This window comes from Perissodus microlepis, chromosome 5 (assembly GCF_051167445.1).
Source record: "Perissodus microlepis isolate ML-2025 ecotype Zambia chromosome 5, ASM5116744v1, whole genome shotgun sequence".
Taxonomy (NCBI): Eukaryota; Metazoa; Chordata; class Actinopteri; order Cichliformes; family Cichlidae; genus Perissodus; species Perissodus microlepis.
Window position 1 is genome coordinate 29,739,630 of NC_140465.1, and position 25,801 is coordinate 29,765,430.

General features: G+C 38.1%; 2 protein-coding genes across 2 annotated transcripts; one reads left to right on the plus strand and one right to left on the minus strand.

Annotated features, from left to right (window-relative positions):
* Positions 1 to 677: 677 nt before the first annotated feature.
* Positions 678 to 11,506, minus strand: snrpc (small nuclear ribonucleoprotein polypeptide C). Its single transcript, XM_084929270.1, has 6 exons — positions 11,429 to 11,506; positions 7,111 to 7,153; positions 6,801 to 6,909; positions 5,396 to 5,455; positions 1,849 to 1,953; positions 678 to 1,183 (listed from the first exon to the last, which is right to left on the minus strand). The coding sequence occupies exons 1-6, from the start codon at positions 11,434 to 11,436 to the stop codon at positions 1,059 to 1,061; spliced, it is 450 nt and encodes a 149-aa protein (XP_084785396.1). The 5' UTR covers positions 11,437 to 11,506; the 3' UTR covers positions 678 to 1,058.
* Positions 11,507 to 12,731: 1,225 nt separating this feature from the next.
* On the plus strand, positions 12,732 to 23,984 carry ilrun (inflammation and lipid regulator with UBA-like and NBR1-like domains). The gene is made up of 5 exons (XM_084929272.1): positions 12,732 to 13,023; positions 15,378 to 15,532; positions 15,656 to 15,853; positions 17,524 to 17,828; positions 20,389 to 23,984. Exons 1-5 carry the CDS (start codon positions 12,866 to 12,868, stop codon positions 20,413 to 20,415), a joined length of 843 nt encoding a protein of 280 aa, XP_084785398.1. The 5' UTR covers positions 12,732 to 12,865; the 3' UTR covers positions 20,416 to 23,984.
* The last annotated feature ends 1,817 nt before the right edge of the window (positions 23,985 to 25,801 follow it).

The following is a 25,801-nucleotide window of genomic DNA, read 5'->3' on the forward strand; positions in this document are numbered from 1 at the left end:
AAAAGGAACATCTCATTATCGGAAGCATGCTGCATCCGTGAAACAGATGAGCATCTAGCTACCAGTGTTTTATGTTGTGACTGCTGATTGACACAGCAGGATGAATTCTGCAGTGTACAGAGATATACTCACTACCCTGATTCAAACAAACCAGTGTTTCACTCACATGTATGACACAAAGCGCACTGCAAAAGTAACCCAAAGAAATTGGATATTGTTCTATGTCCAAATCCATCGCTTGCTTTCAACCCAGTAGAGCACGGCTTTCATTCACTGACAACAAAACTGAAAGCAGAGAAAACATCACAAGCAAGAAGCAACTGCATGTGATGCTCTACCAGGCCTGGCAAGTAACAGCATTTAGTGATGTCCATGAGCTGTAGATTTCAACTAGTCACTGACTGCAAATGATTTTCATAGAATTAAAAGCATGGCCCATATTAAAAATGATTTTTGTCCAATCAAATTGAGCATCTGAAAATCACACATCAGTTAAAATCACATCAGTTAATACTACAGAAATGGTTAGATCGTGACTGACTTACAATCAACAGTGGTGTTGTACAGAGGCAACATTACGAGTTTTATTAAAATTTTTGATTGATAAAGTAAATGCTTTAATACTGGCTTGGCTTAGAGTCTGAACATAAAGGTTTAAATAATTACAAGGAAACAGGTTTTTAAATCAACATTTTAATCCTCCAACCATTGTAACAAAGTACAAAAACATTTAAAATCTAAAACAAAGCAAAACCTTAGTGATGAACATTGTCAAATCAAACCTGCTTCTCTTATGTGTTCGTTGAATATCAGTGAAAAAAAAAAAAGTTCTTCCAATCATACACTTCGAAATGACAAGATTTGTATGGATATTGTCATAAATACCAGGAAATGAAGTATTTATACAGAAATGACATAATTTAAATGTATGTTCAAGGTTGAAGACAGGCTGAGCAGGCTTTAAAAAAAAATAAAAAAATAAAAAGAGTTTAAGCCAAGTGTCCTCCGTACACAGGGGCTCTTCATGGAAACAAACAAAGCACAAAGTCCACTCAGCCTTATCTGTCTGGTCTCATCATGCCCGGCCTCACCGGCGGCATCATCATCGGTCGAGGATGACGCATCATGTTTGGTGGTCCTGGCATCATCTGCATGGGTCCTCCCATTGGTGGCCTCATGCCTCCTAGATGTAATGGTGATGGCATACGCAGCTTTAGGTATTATTCATTACACCAGTTTACCCAAACGCCCACATCAGCGCGCTGACAGACTTTTTCAAATAACCTCCTTGTCTTTTGTCTCATCGGGCCACCAAGGCACAGAAATGTGTGATTGCTTAAGATATTTTAATTTTGCCAAAGCTGATTCAAAAGATATTGATTTTACAGTGATATAAAAGCAAAAGAAAGGCTGCCAATCAGGAAAGAGAATTCACACACAACACAATAATAAATAAATATTCAAATAACCCTGTGTGGTCAACAGCTTCATCTGCATGTGTGGTCATTGCTTATGAACACAACCTTGTTTAACAACAGTAAGTCTAAAACTTTTCAAATGACTTTACAACTATGACTATGTTCAAATGTTTCTGTATCATGTTGAATAAATATCAATTAAAAATGGAACTAGGGCCAGGCCACACCTTCAGGTAATACCAAATTTTAATCACAAGATGGTGCAACAAGTTTAATGACACCTTTACTTAACCAGGCGAGGCATTTATAGCACATCCTTATTTACAATGCTGTAGTATTGGCAGTAAGATTTAAAAGAAACAGAAGTTAAAACAACAGCAACTGTTGGGGTTTAAAAAAGAAAAAAAAATTAAGGAAAAATGTTTCTTACCAGGCCCACCGGGCATCATGCCATGTGGTGGAGGCCCCATCATAGGCATCATTGGAGGACCTCCCATTGGGGGTGTTGGTAGCATGCCTGGACGAGGAGGACCAGCTGCATTTGAGACAGAAAAATGCCAGTGCACAATTAATGTTAAGACTCTGTACAAGTGCACAGAAATTTACATGTCAAAATCCCATAGAGTGAACCACAGTATATGCAAAAAGCCTCATTTACAGTGATATTTGACCAACAAGAGAAAACAAATATCCAACAACAGACAAAGCTTATGCTCACTACAGCTCTAAGGGATTGTTTTATTGGTTGCAGTTTTATCATCATTATCTTTGACCTTGTTTTTTTTTCTCCTTCTCTTTGATCAATAAATCTGCAAACTTGTGATTGTCAGTTTTGTTGTTCCCCTTAATTCATTTTCACGCATGAGCTCAATGTTGGGAAATTTTAAAGAGTTTCCCTGTAGCACCACAGCAGGTGACCGTTCACTTAGATGCATTCTCACTCCTGGAAATCATAAAATAATTGAAGCGAGGTGCTTCCTGGTGGGGGGAAAAATAGATTAGTCAACTTTTCTAAAAGACAACACTCAGCATACAGCCAAAATAGAGTACCAGCTAATGGATGAGGTTAAACATGTTAAAAATACTGGATGTGTATTTAAGCAGCATTTAATAACTAATAATTACATTATTCAGTATTAAATTCAGGGTTTTTAAATCTCACTGATAAGTGCGGTACTTTACACTGCATAACACCTAACAGTTTGACTATGCTAATGTTAGTGCTAGCACCAGTAGCCATCTTTCCTTGCAGGCTAATCTGCACATAACTGTGCAGAATATGGTTACACACTGCCGTGTTGGAAGTAAACCAAACATGCAACTGTTTATTTCTAGGTTAAAGTACTGCAGAACCACACCAGTATGTTCAACCATCATTTCTTTTACCTCCCACTTTGCTTGTTTTCAACCTACACTAACAGAGAAAGAGCTGCTGCTGTCTGTTAGGACTGCAGTGGTGGATGATGGTGGACGGCCTCTTAACATCTTGCAACCACAAGATTAATAAACATTAATAAACTATTTATTTATTCATTTATGTGATTAGAGTTGCCACAGTCAGTTAGAGTGGGGGTGACTCAACATATGTTTACCATGAACTTTGTCGTGCAGGTTTGTGGTCACAGTTTTACCACAATTTGGAATTTAAAAAACAAAAAACAATATTTTATTTACCAAAAAAATATATATATCAGCAAATCAGTGACTCACATCGTAGCTCAACTTCATCTTAATTTATTTTCATACAACACTGAGAAATTGCTCGTAGTTGCCCTTCCTTGCACATAAACACACAACAAGAGACAATCTGCTTCAGATGCATTCTCACTGCTGGCAATAATACAATAATATAAGCAAAAGGTGCTTCCTGGATAGCACTTGCAGGAGGGACATCATGTTATGCCTCCTGCAAGCGCTACCCAAGAAGCACCTTAAAGTGAATTTACTCAACTTTACAGGCACTAGTTACATATGAACTAGGGCTGCTCGATTATGGCAAAAATGATAATCACGATTATTTTCACTGAAATTGAGATCTCGATTATTTGACGATATTTATTTAACCCTTTAAGACCTACTATAGAACCAAGTCCGCCAGAGCATATATTATTTTTTTACATGTTGTAGTGCCATTGGGAGCATTTCAAGTTGCTATACATCAATACAACTGTTATAGCCCATATTTTAATAATATGTATGCATTAAGTCCATAGTAACTACATTAATTGCAAAAAAGTGCAATAAACCACAAAAAAATTGAAAATCGCTTTTGTTTTGTTTGTTTTTTTACATATATTTCTACTTTGAGAAATTTAAGAGGTTTATACCTCAAAACTTTAAATACAAAAAAGTTGCAAAAAATAGTTTACAACAACAGGAAATTTATTTTGAGTGTCTTCATAGTTTTATTTTGGAGATACAGCAATTTTTATATACTGCAGGAAAAACAAAAAAAAACAACCCTATGATGCAAATTTGCAAAGAAAACAGCGTGTGCATCAAAATAAACCTATTCCAGCAGTGCAATATGAGTTCTAAGCGTCCCAGAAACTATTCAGAAAAGTCAAACATGACTTATAAAAACACCAGTATAGGTTTTTAAGGCCTACAAGTAAAAAACTACATTTTCCGCGAAGATGACACTTCCGGTTTCTGGCAGGAAATGGCGGACATGTGATAGTTCGCGCTGACATCTGTTTCAATGTGGGAAGTGTTACTAACAGCTGATCGGATCGGCAAAGCGTGTTTCTGGAATATTATGTTTTTGTTCCTGCAAGTGCTTTTTATGCAATTTTTGCAAAGCTTTATGTGGAAGGAAACCGTGACCTAGGACAAGCTGATGGCATAAGATGTAAGTACAACTCCTCTGGTTTCATATGCAAAAAAAAATTATTGCGCTAGCTTACGCGGTTCCACAGGGATTTAAAAATAGTTACGCAAAACGGAGCATGCCTGCTCTGACCGGCTTTAAAGGGTTAACAATAACAATGTATTGAATAATGACTTTAAAAAAATAATATAAAATAGTGTGCAAATACTGATAACAGTGCAAATGTTTGCAATATAAGAAATAAATGAAAAATGTAAACATCTATGTTTAGTGAACTTTGCAGTGTTGTTCTGTGGTGTAGCTACGACACCGTAGCAAAGTTTACACACTATGTCTACTTGATCCACGTCTGACTCCGCGAACCCATAATGTTTCCACACCACTGAAGTTTTTTTAACCTCTCTTTTCAACCAACGGCAGTCACTCTCCTCTCCAAATAACTTCTGCTTAGCTTTCCGAGCTTCCCTCGGGTCCTCTTAATTGTTGTGACGCGTGTTCGAAACGCAGAGAGGTGCGCTCGATTTGCCACACGGAGCAGCGCGAGAGTAAAGCACGAGGGAGGGTCTGATAATTGGCTCAGTCATTTTTAATGATCGTTGAAAGCCCAGATCGTAATCGTGATTAAAATTCGATTAATTGAGCAGCCCTAATATGAACTCAATCTGACATTACTTAAGGAATGTGTGCTTTTGTCTGATCTCACAGGGTCAGATGCATCTCTAGCATACACGCTAGATGCATGTAATAAGTTTAGATACTGAATACAAAGGCTCTTATTTAAAAGCTTTAAAACGCTGATAATTGGCACATAGTCTGGACTTAATACACGTTTAAGCAATCCCAACCTGAGTCATAAATCCAGCTTTCAGGAAATATATATACACTGTATATATAAAAATACTGCATTTTTTTTCATGTCATGAGATGCTTTACTCATGCAAATTAATTGTTAGTTATCCTGTGGATATGACTGCTAAAGCTCCACATGTATGGCTTCTTGTTAGTCTAGTGAAATGCACTTCATTCAACCTCCAATTAAAAAGAAAATGTTAACAGAATTTCCCATATGGTTCTGAATTTATAAAAAGCCAGTGTCCGTGTTATGGTTGGTTAATTAAATTAGTACCAAGTGTAAAGATGGACTCACCTGGGGGAGGGCCACCTGGGAACGGTGTGGGAGGAATCTTTCCCTGTTGAAATGCGGCCGCTGTTGGCAGAAAAGACGAAATTAAAAACACACAAAAAAATACATTTTTCATGAAGATTATGAATCCTGTACAGATCCCAATCTAACGTCAGTACAATGCTCTACATATGGAGTCCAACAAATGGGATCTTTTTAAATGGGAGAGGAAGTAACATAAAAGTGACTTCAAAAAACAAAATCATGTTTAAAAGCCACAAAGAAGAACTTAGTCTGTAAAACAACAGATTCCTTCACAGTGGACAAAAACACTCATGAGCATTGCATTTTATATATGGATTAGTGGTATGTAATCTCAGAGGCCCAAGTAAGCTGGTGTATAGAGCCCACTGGTTAAGCAGAGAACTTGGATATCCTACATGAGTGCAAAAGCATGCCCGTGTGGGATATGTAACAGGCTTTTACTGTCTGCCTCTAAACCAGCTTACTAAATATGGAAAAGAAAGAGCATGCGGTGCCCACATTAAGCATATAGACGGTTTGCTGTACAGTGGTCCCTCGCTATAACGCGGTTCATCTTTCGCGGATTTTTTTTGTGCAATTTTGCATGCTTTTTTTTTTTTTAAATTACAGTGCATTGTGTTCTGCATCCTGATCGGCTGTAGACAATCGTCAAACAATCTCCGCCATGCCGTGTCACCTGTCCAGTACAGAATGTGTTCAGCTTGTCAAATTTAAATAAATCTTCGATCGCTAGCAGTGTGACTCTGAAGTGCTGTACTGTATGTGTGTAAGTTTTCTCCCCAACAAGCAAAACAATGTCGACAAAACGTTTTGCACCGTCAAAGGCACCTGCAGTAGCACCCAAAAGGCAGAGGAAGATGCTCACCATCGCACAAAAAGTTGGACTTCTGGACATGCTAAAGGAAGGTAGAGGTTACCGTATTTTTCAGATTATAATATAATACTGGACTTATTTTTCTACGAAGATTTGAACTTTGAGGGTGTTTAAACAAGAGAGAAAAGTGTGAAAATCTTCTTGCCTGTCTGAGAAAAGTGTGTGTAGTGAGGGGTTTTAGAGCCGTAAATACCGTTGGCTACTTCGCGGATTTCACCTATCGCAGGTTATTTTTAGAACGCAACTCCCGCGATAAACGACGGACCACTGTACTAGCAAATAAAAACATCACTGATGCTGCCACTAGAGGGCACTTTCACATTTAAGATAGGCTTGTTGGACAAGTGATCTGTATCCAGAAGAGCTCAGAGTCAGAACAGAGTTTCTCCCCTGATCAAAACATGTTTTGTCATCAGGAGAGTATGACTCAAGCTTCCTAATCTTACCTCAAACCAAAGCCTGTAGTCATTTTATTCTTGACACAAGACATTCAGACAATAATATTCTTACTTGTTTTATCAATCAGACTCTGTGCTTGCTCCTCCATCCATTTCTGGTAGTAATCTTTCACATTTTCTTTGTGCTTTCGGCCACTGCAGTGGGTTTTCCTCACTGACGGCTTAAACAGAAACAGAGTAAAACCATGAGCTATTTAACTGGAACAGAAAAGACACACACACACACACACACACACACACACACACACACACACACACACACACACACACACACACACACACACACACACACACACACACACACACACACACACACACACTAATGCCTTTCAACAATTTGATTTGATACAAACAAAACTTACCGAATCATGTGTAAGGTAGGTATCACAGTAGTCACAGTAAAACCTGAGGATTAAAAAAAACAACAACAACAACAAAAAACCAGAGGTTAACTTTAAAAATATTCTGCAGTAGATCAACAACAGACTACAACCACGAATCAACATATGAACATTACCTTATGCTTTTGAAGGTAAAGTTACAGAGGTTTTATTAGAGACGCAGCTAAGCATTTTGAAATTTTGCATAATTTGTAAAGGTTTAATTTAAGTAGTGAAGGTTTAAGTACTGAAGAGCAAAAATTTGGTTTTGTTGCCGGAGGTCATTTTGTGAAAATAATAAACAAAATAAAAACAAACAAATGCGCTTTGTGTTTACATCTTTTTGCTGAATCTGTTTACCTGCTCTCATTTGCCGTTTTAGCTGTTTGGCGTTTTTTTAAAAACGTTTTGTGAGCTTTAACCTGAAATTCTGGTGTTTCTGGCAAAATACATGTATATTTAAAATAGGGCTGGGCCATATCATACCGTTCACGGTAATACTGGTATAATGTCGGGCAACGATAAGAAAATGAAATATCGCGCTAGAATATGGGTAAAATGCACATGCGCAGTGCCTTTGTTTTCATACGCACATGGCAGAAAAAGCGTGCCGGTGACGGCAAATGAGAAGGGTGAAAGCAGATGGTTGAATGAAACGGATGAACCAGAATTGGTTTGTAAAAATGCTGCAACTTCAGTGGTGTGGAACTGGTTTAGCTTTTGTCCGTCAGATATACAACAAAGCACTATTTTTGGTAGAGCATGCTAGCGGGCCGTCGCTATTACAGTGTTTTTGGAAAATACGACACACTTAAAATAAATCCTTTGATTTTTCTGAAAATCGGCAGTGCCCCCTTATAATCCCGTGTGCCTTATATACGAATTCTGGTTGTGTTTACTGACCTCGAAACGATTTTATGTGGTACACGACGCTGAAAAATCTGTCAAATGTTTTAGTACGACTTTGCTAAGCTACAAACCCGCACCGCTTGATGGATTGTCGGAGCATTACGGCTATCGTAGGCAGGCGCCTTGCGGAGTGATACGTACTGTTCTTCAACATAATATTACCGTATTGTGTGTGTATAACCTCTTAAGTTTTGTGGATATTCTACATGGTTATGCTGAGGATATGTCGGCCAATTTCCACTGGAAATGCCTTTTGGTTAAACTGTCAGCAAGGAATTTACATTTGCACTGTTAAATTTTTATATAACTTTAATGCACATAAAAAAAAAAAAACAGCTGCTTGTTTAAGTGAAAATACATTGATGGTTTGTTTTTTTTTTTGCACTAATAAAGTTGTGGAGTTGTAAAGTATTTTGTCTAGTGTCAATTATATCGTCAGTTATATCGTTATCGCAAATTTTCAAATGTATATCGTGATAAATATTTTTGGTCATATCGCCATGCTCTAATTTAAAAATCGAATTACGATTTAATGAATAGATATTGCATCATTCAAACTATAATTGATTTGAATTAGAGAAATCGATTGTTTAAACCCACCCCTAATATCAATAACATAGAGCTGGTACTCTTATACACTCACTGGCCACTTTATGTCTGCTCAACAATGCAAACAAAGTAGATAAATTTAATAGGCTAATCACATGGAACCAACTCAGCGCATATTGTCATGTAGACTTGGTTAAGTTTTATATTATACATGACATGGTTGTTGGTGCCAGGCACGCTGGTTTGATTTTTTTGATTTCTCAGCACATCAAACCTTGAAGCAGATGGACTACAGCAAAAGAAGACCATACTGGGTGTCACTAAAGTCTTCTAGGAACGGGAAAATGAGGCAACAATTCACACCAAATCGTTGCCTTGGCAGACAAAAGACTGAAAATATGTTTTCTGGTCTGATGAGTCGATACTTCTGTTGTGATATTTGAACGGTCAGAGACTGGTGGAAGCAGCATGAAATGCTGGATCCATCCTGCCTTGTATCAATGGTTCACGGTTTGATGGTCAATAATTCAGGTAAGGAAATCCCATAAAGTGTATTCAGGGCTCGCAAAATCGCTAGCCCGACGTCCCGGGGCTAGCGATTTTTCCAGTCGGGCTACCAAAATCTAACTCAGCCCTGCCCGTCGGGCTATCATAGGAAGGAAAATATATGTCTATGCTTTTGCATTCTTTCGCCAATGTAGTTGAGTAATTATGTCATTGGCATCAATGAGCCACTGTCAATATGTGACATATTGAAATCGCGTTTGAATTTGCGCTTGTTTTTTGCTTTCACTTTCATTTTGCAATTGCGCGAACGGTGTGCAGAGAGCAGCAGCACTGATTGGTGAGTGACGATTAATTGCGCACCAATTCCTCTGACATCGTCTTATCACTCATTAGCTTACTATTCAAACGCGACAAGTGAAATCTCTCGCAGCAAACTTAAACATGTGAGAGGTTGAGTGCGCAAAGAATCGCTGACCGTTATGTAAGTACGTGTGTAAAAGCAGCAGGATTTACGCTGGTATTTTAGTTCTGCTCAGCCAAATAAGACAGGTCAGGGTGAAGAAGGGGCAGCCAAAGAAAAGCCTACCACAAAACGGAAAAGTTATGACAAATCAGACTATGAGGCAAAAAGAAAGCGCAGCTTTTTTGGTTTCATGGACAAAAGAATTTCTGTGGCTGGAGTATGACAAGCTAAATAACATGATGTTCTGCCAGGCGTGTTGTGAGTTTCATTTGATTTCTGAGTCGACAAGCGCCTTTGTTACTGGGACCAGTAATTTTAAGAAAGACCCCATCAGAATCCATGAGAAATGCAAGAAATGCATTATTGCCCAGTCTGCAGTATCTTTCCCAGAACAAACAGCAATTGCAAAAAAACATACTAAAAATAAATCAAGCACAACAAGAACTCCTGAAAAAGCTGTTTAGAACAGCGTGCTATATTGCAAAGAGTGAACTACCATTGGCAAAATTTAGCAGTCTTTGCAAACTTCAAAAAGCAAATGGCCTAGATCTTGGTTCCACTTGCCTCTTACCTGTGACTTCATTGGAAATTTCAGATTCAGGATCTGACACAGACTGATTCATGTTCTACACAGTTCTTACAAGAAATTCTTCATAGAAATTTCTGTTCAATTTGAACCAAGTATTTGAGTTGATGGTTGTAATTTTTATACAGTTGTTGTGATTTGCATTTTAACAATTTTTTTGATTAATTTTTGTTTCTGTTGCAATATTATACTTTAATGTATAATATTGTAACGGAAACAAAACATAAAAAAATTTATTTCTTTTTTATTCGGGCTACTTAAATTTATTTTGGGCTACCAAAAACTGAAGAATGCCTGCCCGAAGGGCTACCAGAGATTTTGAAATTTTGCGAGCCTTGGTATTGAGTTCATCTGTACATAACATTTTTCAGTGGGAAAAGCATGGATGAGAAATTAAACTATTCACCCACTGAAAATGCTGCATCCAAATAAAATGAATCAACTTTTAAACAACACAGTGTACCTGAGTAATGTCCAGCCCTTTAAAAACCACAGTTTTCCAACAGGGTAACACCATGTCACATGTCAGCTCAAATCACCACTAGACAAAATATTCCCTCTAATATATCCTTTTGTATATTAGAAGTGTGTTGTAAAGGAGAATGCATTTTTCTAAGTAACATATGCTCCATGCAGGTGTTAGAAAATGTCCAGCTAGATTTTGAGATGGCCTACATGAAAAGTCCCTCCCAGCTGGAAATATTTACCTTTCACAAAGCATAGCATGTATACTTCTGTGGTCATGCAAGAAATGTTTACATTATTCTTATTTTTCAGAAATAGATAAGATATTCTCGGGCCAGATGACTCACTAATTTAAGCTAAAAAAGACTTTAAAAAAGGCAAACACCACTGTAATTCTGCGCGAAAAAACAATGAAAAGTTTGAACTAAATACACATTTGTTTGTTGGACCATTAGGAACCGCGAGAAAACTCGAACAAAACAGTGAATTGCTCTGTAGTTTAGATATTTGTTAAGCGTATTACACAAGTTACGTTAGCCTCAATAGAAACCACTGAGAGACTGATCTATTCAATATCACAGACCCATGACTTCACTATCTGTCGATATTTGCTGGTAAACGTTTATGTTGGCTTTCGCTCCAGCAAATAGCCAGAGCCCAGACACAGCTTACAGCCTCGGTCTGAGCATACCCCGGTTATTAGTCTCCAGGGTTTTTCTTACCACCAATTCTTACTTAATTTAAATACAAACGCACACCAATGCTGTTAAACGAAATAGGTAAAAGACTTATCAGTAAAAACAAATTTTATGTGAACTTACTTCGGCATGTTTCACAGCAACCTCTACCAGAAAGCGCGACGCCGGTGCTCCCAATAAGCGTTCCGACAAGATATGGAGACCTACACAAATTTAGTTCCGCCTAAAATTGTGTTATGGAAAATTACATGGTTTTCTTTCTTCTGTTGGTATTTAGTTGTTATCACAGCCATTGCTTAAGTCAGAAATTAGCATGTATGTGGCATGTATTGGCTTTAACTTGTTAACCCACTTTCTAAAACCATATATTAGATTTAGTAGTTTGTTAACTACAAATGACATGAATTGAATTTTGTTTGTGTTGTTTGTGCTTTTTCTTTAGTTAATGATGAACTCACAAGTTAGTTGTGATTTAAATACAGTAGATGAAAAGTACAATGATAATAATAATAATAATAATAATATAATAATTTTTTGACATTTAGTGATTTCCATTACTATTAGGCAGTACATACTACCCCTGCATGTAAATGACGTAATTACATTCGTAATTACAACCAAAATCAGCGACTTTCAAACAAACAAACTAATTACATTTTTTAAACCCACCATATTATTTGTACCAACAATAAAACAATTATATTTTGCAATACAGTTAAAAAAAGAAGGTGGTGCAGATAAAGGGCACCATTTACATGTATGTAGTAGATTCAGTGTTGTTCAAAACAAAAACAAAAAACCCCCAACATAAATAAAATAAATGTGTTCATTTCTCCCAAGACACTGGACAGGAAATGTTGTCAAAAGCACTATATTCATATAACCCCTTATATTGATAATGAACAACACAAAACTTTGTATTCATTTATCATTTATAAAATTGAAAAATAGGGATTTTGAAGCATGACATTGATACATAAAATATGATTATGTGAATAGATAAAAGATTAGGTACATGAGGTATAATGTTAAACTGTGAAAATTTGATATATGTAAATGATATATACAGATCGTTATTGATTTATATATTTCTTTCCTGTATGTTGAATTTTGCTTTCAAGCATAATCACTTCATAGAAAGGTTAAGGAAAAGTACATCTTTAAAAAAGTGAGTTTTGATAATTCTGAAAAAGTTTTATATGTGTAATTAAATTCAAATTCAAATTTTATATAATTAATATATTCGGTGCTGTTTTCATGTACATCGGTAGTCATACTGTCCATATTTTACACTGAACAGATAGATGGGAAACAGATTTCATTGATAAACCAATGAAAAGGTGGCTACAAATAGCAACAGATGACGTCGACGCCCACCAAGTGATTGGCGGAGGGCGACGAGCGCGCTGTTGCAACGTCAAACATCGTCCCCCTAGTTGTGCCATGCGCATTAACGGTTGTTGTTGTTGAACTGGTTGTTATGGCTGAACAAGGCCTCGGACTCAATTGAGAGAGGACCCCCGTACCACCCCCGTCTCCGCCACGGGACACCTGGCACCCATGGAGGGCACGGACATGGACGTGGACGCGGAGCTCATGCAGAAGTTCAGCTGCATGGGCACCACGGACAAGGACGTCCTTATTTCGGAGTTTCAGAGGCTGCTGGGCTTTCAGCTCAACCCTGCCGGCTGCGCCTTCTTCCTGGACATGACCAACTGGTGAGTGCGGGGATTGGAGGGCCCGCTGTGGGGAGGACAGGAGTATGACGCTAACCTAGCTTTATAATTAGCTTGTTAGCCTACATAGATAAAAAAAAAAATTACAAAATAGAGCGCTATGGAGGTGATGTTGAACCCTGAAGGGAATCATATCACCATTCCCATTCTATGGGATGGCTGTTAACTCCAAGCTATCATCACTGGCAAACGGAAGTGAAACGGTAAAGTTTGCCGTGACCGCAGAGGAAACAGTAAGGTGAAGTCACCGAGGAACCAAATAGCTAGCAGGCTAATTTAAGCACAGGGAACTCTCGCTCCCGGATCGTCAGCCATGTTACATAACAGCGCACAGAGCCAGTTAAACCGTGCTCATCGGGAAGCCAAAACTCAAGGCAGCGTCGCTCACTTCACGTTATTCTGATGACGTAACCAGTCGTGATCTATCAGCGGCCGACAACAAGTGGTCTTGATCACAACGCCTTTGTGCTCCTGGCCAGCTATGCTCACGTTCTTTAGTTTGTCAGTGATTGATGCCCTTGATTGGATCAATTTTGAAAGATAAAACTTGTTTTCACATAGCTTCTGTATAGGGGAATGGAGCTTAGGAGGTCATAATGGAAAGAAGGCATCATTGCGCGGCAGTTGTTTGAATCTGTCCCCTGAATCCAAGATTTGGAAGTTCTAAGTAAACATGAATTTATGGCTAGTATATGAGCAATGGGTCAGAGGTAGCAACCCACTAAACCAGGCAGCATTATTTCTCTCTTACTGGCAAAGCTAAACTAAGAGAAGTGCCACTAAGATGACTATGTAGGACTGTGCAACTTTGTTTTTACTTCTTTTTGTTGTGTATTTTTCACACTTACATGCTTCAGATCAGCAAAAAATGTGAGTAGACAAAGATAATCTGAGTTAATACAAAATACAGTTTTTATATGACGATTTAATTAAGGGGGGAAAAGTTATCCAAACCTATCTGAGACAAACCTAATAACTAGTTTTGCCACCCTTGGCAGTAAGAACTACAATCAAGAGTCTGCAGTAACTGGCAATGAGTCTTTTACACAGCTGTGGAGGAATTATGGCCCACTCTTTAATTCAGCCACATTAGAGGCTTTTCGATCATGAGCAGCCTGTTTAAGGTTATGCCAAAGCATCTTAATCAGATTTAAATTCAGACTTTAACTAAGCCACTCCAAAACATTTGTTTTCTTTTTATCTTATTTATTTTGATCTTTCTGATATTTTGTTGTTGTCCTGCTGCATAACCTGAGTGTGCTTCTGCTTCAGGACAAAAAACCAATGGCTTCAGGTTTTTCTAGTATAGATTGGAATTCACGATTCCATCAATAATGGCAAGTCGTCCAGCTCCTAAAGCAACAAAGCAGCCCAAGGCCATTATACTACCACCACCATGATTGACTATTGGTGTGATGTTATTTCTTATCAAATATTGTGTTAGTTTATGCCAGATATAAACTTTCCAAAGAACTGACTGAAAAAACTGAACCAGTCTCATCATTCCACTGAATATTTTCTGTTTTGGGGATCATCGGGTGCATTTGGCGAGCCTTTGTGGGGATTTTTTTTGGTAGCTCAGTAGGTAGAGCAGGTCATCTAATAATTGGAAAGTTGGTGGTTTGGTCCCTGGCTGCTCCAGTCTGCATGCCAGATATCTGTGGGCAAGATACTAACTATGCATACTAGAATGGATGCATCAGAGTATGAATGTGTGTAAAATTTAGATAGAAAGCACAGAAAAATGAATAGGAGTGTGTGAATGAGGCATGTTATACAAAGCGCTTTGTGCTCTGGAAGAGTAGAAAAGCGCCATATAAGAATCCATTTTTGGTCAGGAGTGTTTTTGCCCAGTCTCTGTTTTTTGTTGAGTCATACACTCTGACATTACATGAGCCAAGTGTGGCCTGCAGTTCCTTAGATGATGTTCTTGGAGGAATTTTAGTTTGGATAGCCCCCCCCCCCCTTAATAAATGAAATCATCATTTAAAATGTATTTGTTCTTTTTGACTAATTAAAATTTGTTTGATCTGAAAACATGTAAGTGTAATATCCAAAACGTAAGAAATCAGAAAAGGCAGATACTTTTTAACAGTACTGTACTCAGAAGGTGCATGTTGAAGTAGTCAAATATGTTATGAAGACAAGCTGACCTGGCAAATATGTTACAAATAATGCTAATTGTAAAAGTAGGGCAGGCTTTGCAAAGACAAACAAAAACACTTGGACAAATTTAACTTTATACTTCAGCACTATGATTTCAAGATTAATAACCAGGATCGATAGGTATTGCTGATGTGTATTAACTCTATGCTCCTTCTTTTGCATTGGAACAGGAATCTGCAGGCTGCTATTGGTGCATATTATGACTTTGAAAGTCCCAATGTCAACACCCCATCTATGTCCTTTGTTGAGGATGTGACAATTGGGGAAGGAGAGTCTGTCCCTCCAGATACGCTGTTCACTAAGACCTGGAGGATACAAAACACAGGTATATGGGCTTTACATTTACACCTTCACATTGTATACATGTAGATAGTCTTTATAAATCTGTAACATGTTCATGGATTTTGTTGAGATGTATTTTGAATGAATTCTTCTTGGTGTCTTGTAGGTGCAGAGTCGTGGCCACCGGGCGTTTGTCTCAAGTACATTGGAGGCGATCAGTTTGGGCATGTAAACACAGTTATGGTGAAGTCGCTAGATCCCCAGGAAATATCAGATGTGAGTGTGCAGATGCGAAGTCCCACAACTCCTGGCATGTACCAGGGCCAGTGGAGGATGTGTACTGCCACTGGATTATTTTATGGAGGTAAGAACCACTACTACTTTGATTAACTATCAAGTACATTTATGAGACCTATGACTAATAATAGTAAATAATAATTTCAGTTCATACTAAGCCAAGATAATTAATCAGATTTAAATCTCATTTACAATTTTCTGTTCCTGTGATGATTAAAAACAACATTATAATATAACTGTTAGTATTCTGCTTTCATGTTCAGAACAAAGGTCTTGTTTAGGTACTCTGTAATACATTAGGCTCCCCTTTTCTTCATAGCTGTGTTCTTTGCTCATCCTAATAACTTAAAGTCAGTCGCTTTTTACTGCAGCTTCAGAAAAGATCATTAACAGACATCAATCTAGAGGAAGTAAGACTCAAGTTTTTGTAGTCAAAAACTGCAGGATTATCAGTTGTGTGTGGCTCCCTTTTTCTGCAGATCTGACGGTCTTTCACTCAGCCCACTTTCAACAGTGTGCGACAATTTGCTGTCGGCTTTGGGTTTTTTTTCTCGCCTCTGTGACTGCTTTGCAGGTCTCTGAGCCACGTGAGCTCACTGTCACTCTGTGTCCTCTTGGCCTCCATCTCTGCCGGCAGACTTTCCACAGCGGAGGCAGGTTGGCAGGAACCAATAGCTACCGGAGACTGGCTTTACAAAAATTTCCCCCTAGTCAAGGCCTAACACTGTTCCTCACGCCCCCCATGATTATGACTTTTGCCATAATTGAACTGCCTTAGTTTATACTTCAGTTTCTCATAAAATAAGATGAACAACAAAATTTCATCAGACTGTCAGGCTTTAACCAGACACCAGACAATGTTGAGGATGCCCGTGGTTTAAGCCTTCATTTGAGACTTGTAAGAAACCTACTTCATATTGTTGTCTCAGGCATGTAGCTCTGGCTGTGAGCACAGAGGTCCCACCCGCTATCTCAGTCTTTTGTTTTAGAGGGACAGACAATCAGAAGAAAGCTGGTTTAAAGTGAAGGGGGAAGGGAGTGAAATCTGCATGTTTCTGACAGAAGGTCACCTGGGGGGCTCCATAAATGCCCAGCAGAGAATCAACATCACCCTCAGCTGTAGATAATCACACCTCAGCCTGTGAAACCTGTTCACAGCAGTCCCTTATCTCCTTCCTCTTCATGCACTCCTGTGCTTACATCTACCTCTCCCTTGTTGTTGTTATCAGAATCAGAAAACTTTATTAATCCCTAAGGAAATTATGCAATTATGTCAGCACCATTAGTTACATTGCTGGTAACAGTGTTAGTGTTGGAAGAGGTCACAATACAAAGTGGAAGAGAATAGTTTCAGTAATTATTTTCTAAAAGCTTCAAAACAGCAATGCAGTGCATGCTTTAGGGGATAGCCTCCAAAAACCAAAGTTTCACCAGCTGTAAAGCATGCAAAAATGCTCTAAAAGAGTGTATATATAAATCCATATAAAGAGTTGGAAAAGAGCAGAAAAGTTACCCGTTAAAAACCTTACTAACTGCATACTCTTTTTTTTTTTTTGTTTTTTTGGCACCAACACACGGCAACAAATTCCTGTTTGTGTACAAGCTTGGTAATAAAAGCAATTGTGATTCTACATATTCTCTTAATGGAAATTTAACACTAAGAAAGTTGTCAAACTGGCAAAACATTTGAGTCTTACACAGTCAGGTCACTTTTGTGCTTGTTTGTTATCTCCACAGATGTAATATGGGTGATTCTTAGTGTAGAAGTTGGAGGTCTTCTTGGAGTGACCCAGCAGCTATCTTCCTTCGAGACAGAATTCAACACTCAGCCCCAGCGCAATGTGCAGGGAGACTTCAACCCTTTTGCCTCACCACAGAAGAACAAGCATGATGCCACTGACAACAGCTTCAGAGATCCAGGTGGAGCCTGGGAACGCACGCAAGAGCCAATCCAGCAAGATCAGAATGGACTGTCTCATAATGCTGTAAATAGGGCGTCAAATGGTCTCCAAACTAATCTTTCTGTGGTAACTTATGGACAGGTATGTATATGTAAAAATGAACTCATCACAGATCTACTCTCACCTTTAAACCTACATCACTACATTCACTCCTTTATACTTTTAAGTACCATATGCAAGTTTTTGTAAAAACTACATTCTCTGTTCTACAGGTGATGGGCGGCAGATGAGCAGTTGTTTTGACTTGTACAAAATGTTTAAATATTGAGCTTTATGCAGTTCTATGGCTCTATAGGTTGTAGCTTACAAAGTGTTCGACATTGCCAGGCTGTCTTTGCATCTGTGTGTTTCACATAAACCTCAAACCCCTGACACCTATCACAGTGGCAGTTATCAGCTTTCTTTGTTAACACATGTTTGGATTCTGCCTGTGTTCACTAGAGATTATAACAAAGAATATAATGGAAAAATGCAACACTGGCGTTGCAAATAAGAGAGCAGTGCTGGCAAGAAAAAGATTAATCTCTGGAATTTGTAAGTTATTATTTATTTTACCACTCGTGTACCCTCCATGTTGCTGTTTATTTATAACGTGACAGCTGCACATTCGAGCTCTTAAACTTGATCCATTTAAACAAAGCACTAAGTAACCTTTACGTGCTGCTTTCAGCTCTGATGCTGTCCCACCAAGAAGGAGATGTGGAAATCATATCAGTGCTGAATTGTGAGACTGAAAGCTTCTTTTAACAATGCTACGTGGATTTTTTTCTTTATACAAAAAAAAGAAGAAGCGATAATGGTCATTATTTCTCTGTAAAATTAAATTCTGTTACATTATCAAAGTTTAGTTTAGTTCCACTTAACCTGTGAAGCTGGTCCCAAGTATCAGATGTCTTTTTTTCCTCTCTCTCTTTTTATGGACATGAATGTGATAATTGCGTTTATCATTTTCTTCCTCTTGGGACTACACATATTTGCACACATTTTAACACAAATTTCATACATTCAATTCACCTACATATACTTCGCACTGACTAAAATGTTGCCAAAGGAAAGTTCACGTGAGTAATTAGATGATTAGATATCTTTACTCGGGGGATTGTGGTTAGACACTAACCGTCTTCTTGGCAGTCTGCTCTGCAGCTGTCGGCATATCAGGTTGTGGACAGTTAGACGAGCCTCAGGGTTTAAAACTTTATTCTAATTAGTTGTAACTTGAGATGGATTACTTAAAACAGAAAAGAGTTCCTGTGACTTAATCCATTTTAGTCTTACGGTACAGTTTGGCGAAGCATATTGCGCAATCGTCTGATGATGCAGAACAAAGTTTGAATATTAAAAAAAAATGTTCTAATTTTACAGGCAAAGTAGGTGTGTGTGTGTGTGTGTGTGTGTGTGTGTGTGTGTGTGTGTTTTGGTGGTAGCTACATTCAAGCCAAAACCCCTTTCCCTTTTTTTTTTTTTTAAGTTTGAGTAAATAAACCTCACTTAAATATATATTTTTTTAATTACAGTGGAAGGCCTGAACATTCCAAAGGAATGAAAAGCCCCACTTTTTCAACTGGGAATGCTATAGAGTTTTACTTTTGGCCAGGTTTTGTATTTTCTTGCAGTGTTGGTGGTAAGTATCAGAGAAAAGCAAAGCGAGCTCTTCATTTCTTGTTAAGTTCTTACTTTTATTCTTAATTACTGTAATTGCAATTCTAGTGTGGCTAAACATCCTGTTAAAATCAGAGATGATATGCATTGTTGCCAACATATAAGTATTGCTATAGTTTGGCTAACAGGTAATTATTTGTGACACGTGTAAACCTGTATGTTACAGCGTTGTTAAACTCCCTCAGTGGTCTTTGTTGAAGAAAAAATTACAGTTAAATCTTTTAGATGAGACCTTTTTGTTCTATGGTATTATCTCCTCAAACGCTGTGTGGACTGAACCACCTACACATTACACCTGGAGGAGCTGATCGTCCATGCCACGAAGCTCCATGCACGCAGTTATTATGCTGATGTTTATGCCAGTGGAAGTTTTGGCGTCTGCACTTTCTGGGTCAGCAGAGAGCTGGCGACTTTTATGCACATGGCTGATGCGCTGTGGTTTCGCAATGCTTCCACTTTCCACTTAAAGCCGATCATGGACTATCTAGGAGGGAAGAAATTTGCATGAGCCGACTTGTTGCAGTGGTGGCATCCTGTTACAGTACCACACTCAAATTTAGTAAGCTCTTTAGAACAACCCATTATTTTATAAATGCTTGTAAAGGCACACTGCATGGCTACGTCCATCATCTTATACACCTGTAGAAATGCAAATATCCGAATTCAAAGGTTAAGAGGTGTGGTCCAGTACTTTTCATAGGCAAAGCTTTGTTCACAGTTTGACCTCTCAACCTTTTCAGGGTTTGTTACACTGGAATAATTAGAGTCAACTAGCTGTGTGAATCTTTTGTGGCTTTTTAAGCGATGCATTAATTCGAAAGAAGACTGCCTGGGCGGTTTGGTTTTGTCACCTTTTATTACCGCCCTGAAACTGAAGATAAACACAGACATGGTGGAGCTTACGTTTTTCTTTCCCCTTTGTGTTGTATTAGAAACTAAACCAAAAGGCTTTCTCTCATTTTTTTTTTGTCTTCCCCCACAGGGACCCTACCCATTTGGACAGAGCTAGAATGACAAAGACCCCTCTCCCCCACGGTGAATGAAGAGCTTAGCACCCTGGGAGTCCTTAAACACAGAGGAGTTGGAGGGGGAGAGGAACAGTTGTTTTATATTGACTCATGACAACCCTCTTCCAAAAACAACCCGTGGCCCTTTCCACAGAAACACAGAGGACAGTGAGGTGATGGATTACATCAGCTGCCGTGAAACATCCCACCTGACATCAACACCTGGACTCGCATGTGTGAATGCTTCATTTAAGAGTGCTATAAACCTTTACGAATAGATACACCTGACTATTTTTTATTTACGTGGTAAAAACGTGCCTAGTTAAAGTGAAAGTCACCCTAAACAGTTTGGTATTCCCGTGGGCAGTTGAATGCTTTCTCTCTTTTGGGTTCCTACCCAGGTCTAGAAATATTGTTTTTTTTAAATATGTTAGAGTAGTACAGGAAATTCTAGTGGTCATTCATGTTGAGGTTTTACACAGTGTTTCAAAGAAGACTCAGAATTGAACAAAAAAGGTGTTATCTTTTATTCACCATCCCCCTCAAAAAAAAATGTAAAAAATCTAAATGTGCAGAAGTTTCAAACTCCTTCAGGTAAAACACAGAAGCAGAAACTACACATAAGAAAGGAAAGAAAGAAAACATGCACAGGTCTTTGCCAGCTCTGGAAAATCATCACTTAAGTGCGTACAAAAATGTAAGCCTCAAAGTTGCATTCATGTATGAGAGAGATGGGAATCTTTCCCATCATCAACCAATTTTACATAACCAGACAACTGGTAGTAATGGATATGGTGATGCCATGTTTAAAATGTAACACTATGTCTAAAGTGCCCCTGTTATGCTCATTTACAGCCTGAATTGTTTTACATGATTTCAGTGTTCAAAATAATGTTCAAATCTTTGGCACGCTCACAGCTTTTTGAGGCCCCTCTCATGAGAAGTGAGGAAACCGTCTGAAAGCTGTTGACTGCTAACAAAAGGTTTTTAAAACTGTTAGAAATACATTGTATCGCTTCTGCCTTTTACTTTGACTCATCAGCACAGCTGTTGTCTTCTAGCTATGATAATGTTGATCGTTGCTGTTAAAACACAAGGATTTTTAGCCTTGTGAAAAATGGCTGATTAGTCCTGTACTGTGCTGTGTTTGTGTCACTATTACATGTATGAAATGTGTAAATGAGGACAGCTTCTTTTGGAGTTGGAATAATTCAGTTTGGCCTTTTTAACTCTGCAAACTATTTCCATGCGCAGAAGATATGTAACACACTGGAGGGAAGGAGAAAGCACAATAGGGGCACTTTAATTTTGGCTTTGGCAACATTGAATATCTGACTTTGGCTAAAGTGAGTCGTCCGTATTTGTTTGGTTAAAGCTCCAGAAATATGGGAGCTTTTAGAAAAATCACACATTTCCATTTGTAATTCAAATTTTAAGAAATTCACAAGCTGGAAACTTGAAATTCTCAAAACTCCAATATGACTCCAGCAGTTACTGCATTGCAACAACACACTTTCCCCCCTGCTACGACTTGGCTTGTTAGACTGATTGCTCCACATACAGTCACTTTTTTTCCCTTTTCTTTGCAGTCTTTGATTTGAGTTTAGCACTCACCCTTGATAATTTGGAGATTTTATGTTCTGCTGTCATACAGATTTGCACTGTAAGATGGCTTGGATGCTTCCAACAAGCCGTTTTCTCTCGTTACTGCAGTTAACTTCAAACTAAGCAGGGTTGGACTTTGTGAATCCAGGATGCCATTCAATTCAAGTCAGACAAAATGCATTTGACTTGTGTCGCCTGACAAAATATCTAAAGAAACAAGTCTTATTGTCCAAGTTTACATAGACTATTAAAAGCTAAGATTTCCTGCCCTTCTGCATATAAATATTTGTCATTCTTGTGTAGGAACCCAGTTTCTTCCAAAGACAAAATCCAGAGAGACCAGACACTAATGGGTGGCATCATCCGCTGCATAGTCTGCAGGTGCATAATTGAAACTGCATGGGACAAGGGTGGAGTTTATTTTATTATTATTTTTTTTTTTTGTTTTGTTTTGTTTAGGGTGGGTTTCGCTTTTAATGGAGGCTGAAGTGCAAATGGATGTGAGTAAGCTTGAATATGTGAGTTGTGAGGAAAGGTTGATAAAGCCATCTAAATCTATTTTGCCTGGTGAATGACTGTAGTGTCTATGTATGTGCCTGCCTGGTGCGTGTGTGCGTGTAAATGTTAATGGTTTCTCTTTGGATTGAACTGACATAAATGGTGTATACTACTTGGAGAAAGGATGACTTGACACATGCACATCATTACTGAGAGAGCTTTAATAAGTGTGTACCTCAGAAGTATTTTTGAGTGATTCTGCACCAAAAATTCACGCATCAAAAATGTCCCAGATGTTATTTATTTTGTCTTTTTGTCTGTGCTGCAGATTTAATAATTCCCATTCATAGCCAGCAGGTGGTGCTAAAAATCAGAAGACCAAACTACACCAGACTTGTCATGAGTGCTGAGTATACTGATGAGGGGGGAAAGGTGATGAGTTGTAGTGTGGGCCTAGCAGATTGTCTGAAGAATGTAGATGTTTGTTATCAGCATTGTTAGCACTGAGGGTCAGTTAAGGTTTTCTTTGGCTTATTGTGGATCGTGACACCAGCATTCCCCCCTCCTCAAAATATTTTGATTTGTGTATTCCTCACAGCTTCAGGTTTTTGTTTTTATATATCCTGAAATGAAAGGTTTCAATGTTAAACACTAGTTTCATTCCTGCACCAGTGTCTGATGTTGAACGTGAAGGTTATTGTATGTTTTTTGGGTTTGTTTGTTTTTCTCTTCTGATCACATGAATGAGTTTGTCTGCTGTTACACCTGAATTTCTACTTCAGCTTTGCTGCCTTCATTATGTCCATGTTTTGTTTTGTTTTTTTCTGTGTATCTTTTTGGCCTAAAAATAAAATGGGTGGTCCATAGAACGCCATTATAGTGTTACAGTTTTTATAAGGAAGTGTTCAAACAGGATTATTAGAAACTTTTAATATTTTGATTTTAAAGTCCTTTAAACAACTTTTGATGGTTAATTATCAAGGGGATTGTTTCTTCTATTATAATGTATGTTTATCTTTAAAATTCACCAGCATTCTGTGTTGCAGCTCTTCTCTGTTTGTATTGAGTCATCTGACAGTCCTCCTCCCAAACAGTATACACTGTTCTGCACTGCTTCGATTATTCACGTCCGTCTTTTCCTTCTTTTCGTGTGTGCGTGCATGCGTGCGTGCGCTTCCTTCTTGTTGGCTTGCTTGTGTGTAAGTGTGTGTGTGTGTGTGTGTGTGTGTGTGTGTGTGAGGAAGAGAAAAATGGTGAGAAAATACTGCTGGATCCATTCTTTAGTTTTAGTTTGTGACTATGTTTGGACTTGAGATGGGTGGCAGAGTGAGTGGATGAGATGAAAGTTTACATAGTCCTAAGATAGCACATTTATCTGAAGAGAAATTGTCAAAATTAAGTTGTTTTTTTTTTCCTCCTGTAACTATAATTAAGCATTTGTATGATTAAATTAACACTGAAACAATGACTTCAGTCTTTGTTTTTTTTCATGGGGTCAAAGTAAATGCCATCTTTGCATAAAATCACTCTATACTCCAGCTGCCGCTTTAACCTTAAGCTACAGCCAACACAAACAGTATCATGTAATCGTTGAGCTACAGTTTCACATCCATCGACAGCACAAAAGATGCATTGTGTAGCCACAGTAACATCACGCAAAGTCCCACTTCAGATCTTCAAAATTAGTTTTAGCCACAGCTTACTGTACTTGGATGAACGCGTGGAGTTTTAAGGTTTGTTAGCAAGCTGCATCCATTAACACAAAAAGTACAACACATAGACACGCGTTCTTTAATTAATGCCAAGCAAATTATTAAATAGTAATAAAATTTCAACCACAAAACCAAAACCTCTTGGATGATCTGTGTCACACACAGAGCCACATTGTGTTTCATTAAAAATTCTATAAAAGGCACCATTAGCACGCACATGGTAAACAGGTGCAGATCAGTGATTCTAATTAGCACCAGGGATGCGCAGCACCTACAGCTGCCAATGTCAGCACATCTGTCAGTCATTGTGGTTGAGCTGTCAGGCTTTGATGCCAGTGTGTTTTGGGGCCACACTTATCTTCAAGATAGATGGTGTGCATGTATTGGCAGAGTTATTAAGGTGTTCTATTTTTTTCATTGTTTTTTTTTTTTATTTGTAATTTTGACCTGTGCTGCCGTGTTATTTTTAGAGAGAAGGCAAAACTTCCAAACAAGCCATAATTGTTCAGGGTTTTTTTCTCGTTGTACTGTCATGAACTCTAACAGTTAACATAACTGGAGTCTGCATGCAGCTCTTGGATCTTTTTGCATTTTCTCTAAATGCGCACAGTCTGATCTTGGGATAAATTTGCTGTGAATGTGATATTGTGTTATCATATATGTGAATGCTTAAGACATGCGAATTGCCAACATTACTTTTTTTAATAGAAGTCTTGCAGGTCTTGCTCATACTTGCCGTTCATCATCTAGCAGCACATAACTACCGATATCATCTTAATTCCTATGGAAGCAGTAAGTCTTTTTGCACGAAAGCCTCATATGACAGCCGCTAGTCTTATGGTGATAAGATATGTTGATAAGGTGTGCTATGTCTATGTCTGTATCTATTATTTTGGCAGTATATCAAGGTGTGTGTGTTTATGTGTGGGAAGGCAAGATGTCCATGTGCATTCAGGCAAGCCAGCACTGAGGCAATTGTTTGAATGTGTCTTGTGTGCCAGGGTGACTGAGGACAAATATTGACTTTTGCAGTGTTAATTCAGCAAACATCCCATCATGTCTATCATCTCTCATTGCGCTTGAGTCACTGTTTTTCTTTTTTCTTTTTTTTTTTGGATAACTGCCTGTCATTTCTATTAGGTCAACGAGGTCTTTAATGTGAGGCTTCAACTGTTTTAGTGAAAGAATGAAAGTCAGGTGTGACAGATGTTGTAGTCTTGAAAACTTTAATTTAATATTAAAATAATTAAAATGGAATATATTTTACTGACTTGGTTTTAAGTTAATGTTGAAAAAATGTCTGTGTTTATAGATAATATGTTTTAATTTGTCATATTTATGTTTAGGACGGTATGTTTACAACTCAAATTTATAGAAAATGTTTAAAGAAGAATAGCTTGCTGCAGTTTTTCCTGGGGATCTCTTGTCAGTGACATGTGACGAGAGCCCTCAAAGTCAGCCATTTAATATAAAATAAAGGTTTAAAGTACAACTCTTGCATTTTTAGTATAATAAAAAAAAGAGAGAGAGTCAGCGTTAGGGACAGGAAGCTGCCATATGTTTTCAAACACCA

Coding starts and splice junctions, on each gene's coding strand:
- snrpc (XM_084929270.1), bottom strand. Junction 1,954..5,395: donor CCCAGGTGGCCCTCCCCCAG/GTGAGTCCATCT, acceptor TCTCAAATGCAG/CTGGTCCTCCTCGTCCAGGC. Junction 1,184..1,848: donor CATGATGCCCGGTGGGCCTG/GTAAGAAACATT, acceptor CATTACATCTAG/GAGGCATGAGGCCACCAATG.
- ilrun (XM_084929272.1), top strand. CDS start 12,866: ATGGAGGGCACGGACATGGACGTGGACGCGGAGCTCATGCAGAAGTTC. Junction 13,024..15,377: donor TTCCTGGACATGACCAACTG/GTGAGTGCGGGG, acceptor GCATTGGAACAG/GAATCTGCAGGCTGCTATTG. Junction 15,854..17,523: donor CACTGGATTATTTTATGGAG/GTAAGAACCACT, acceptor TTATCTCCACAG/ATGTAATATGGGTGATTCTT.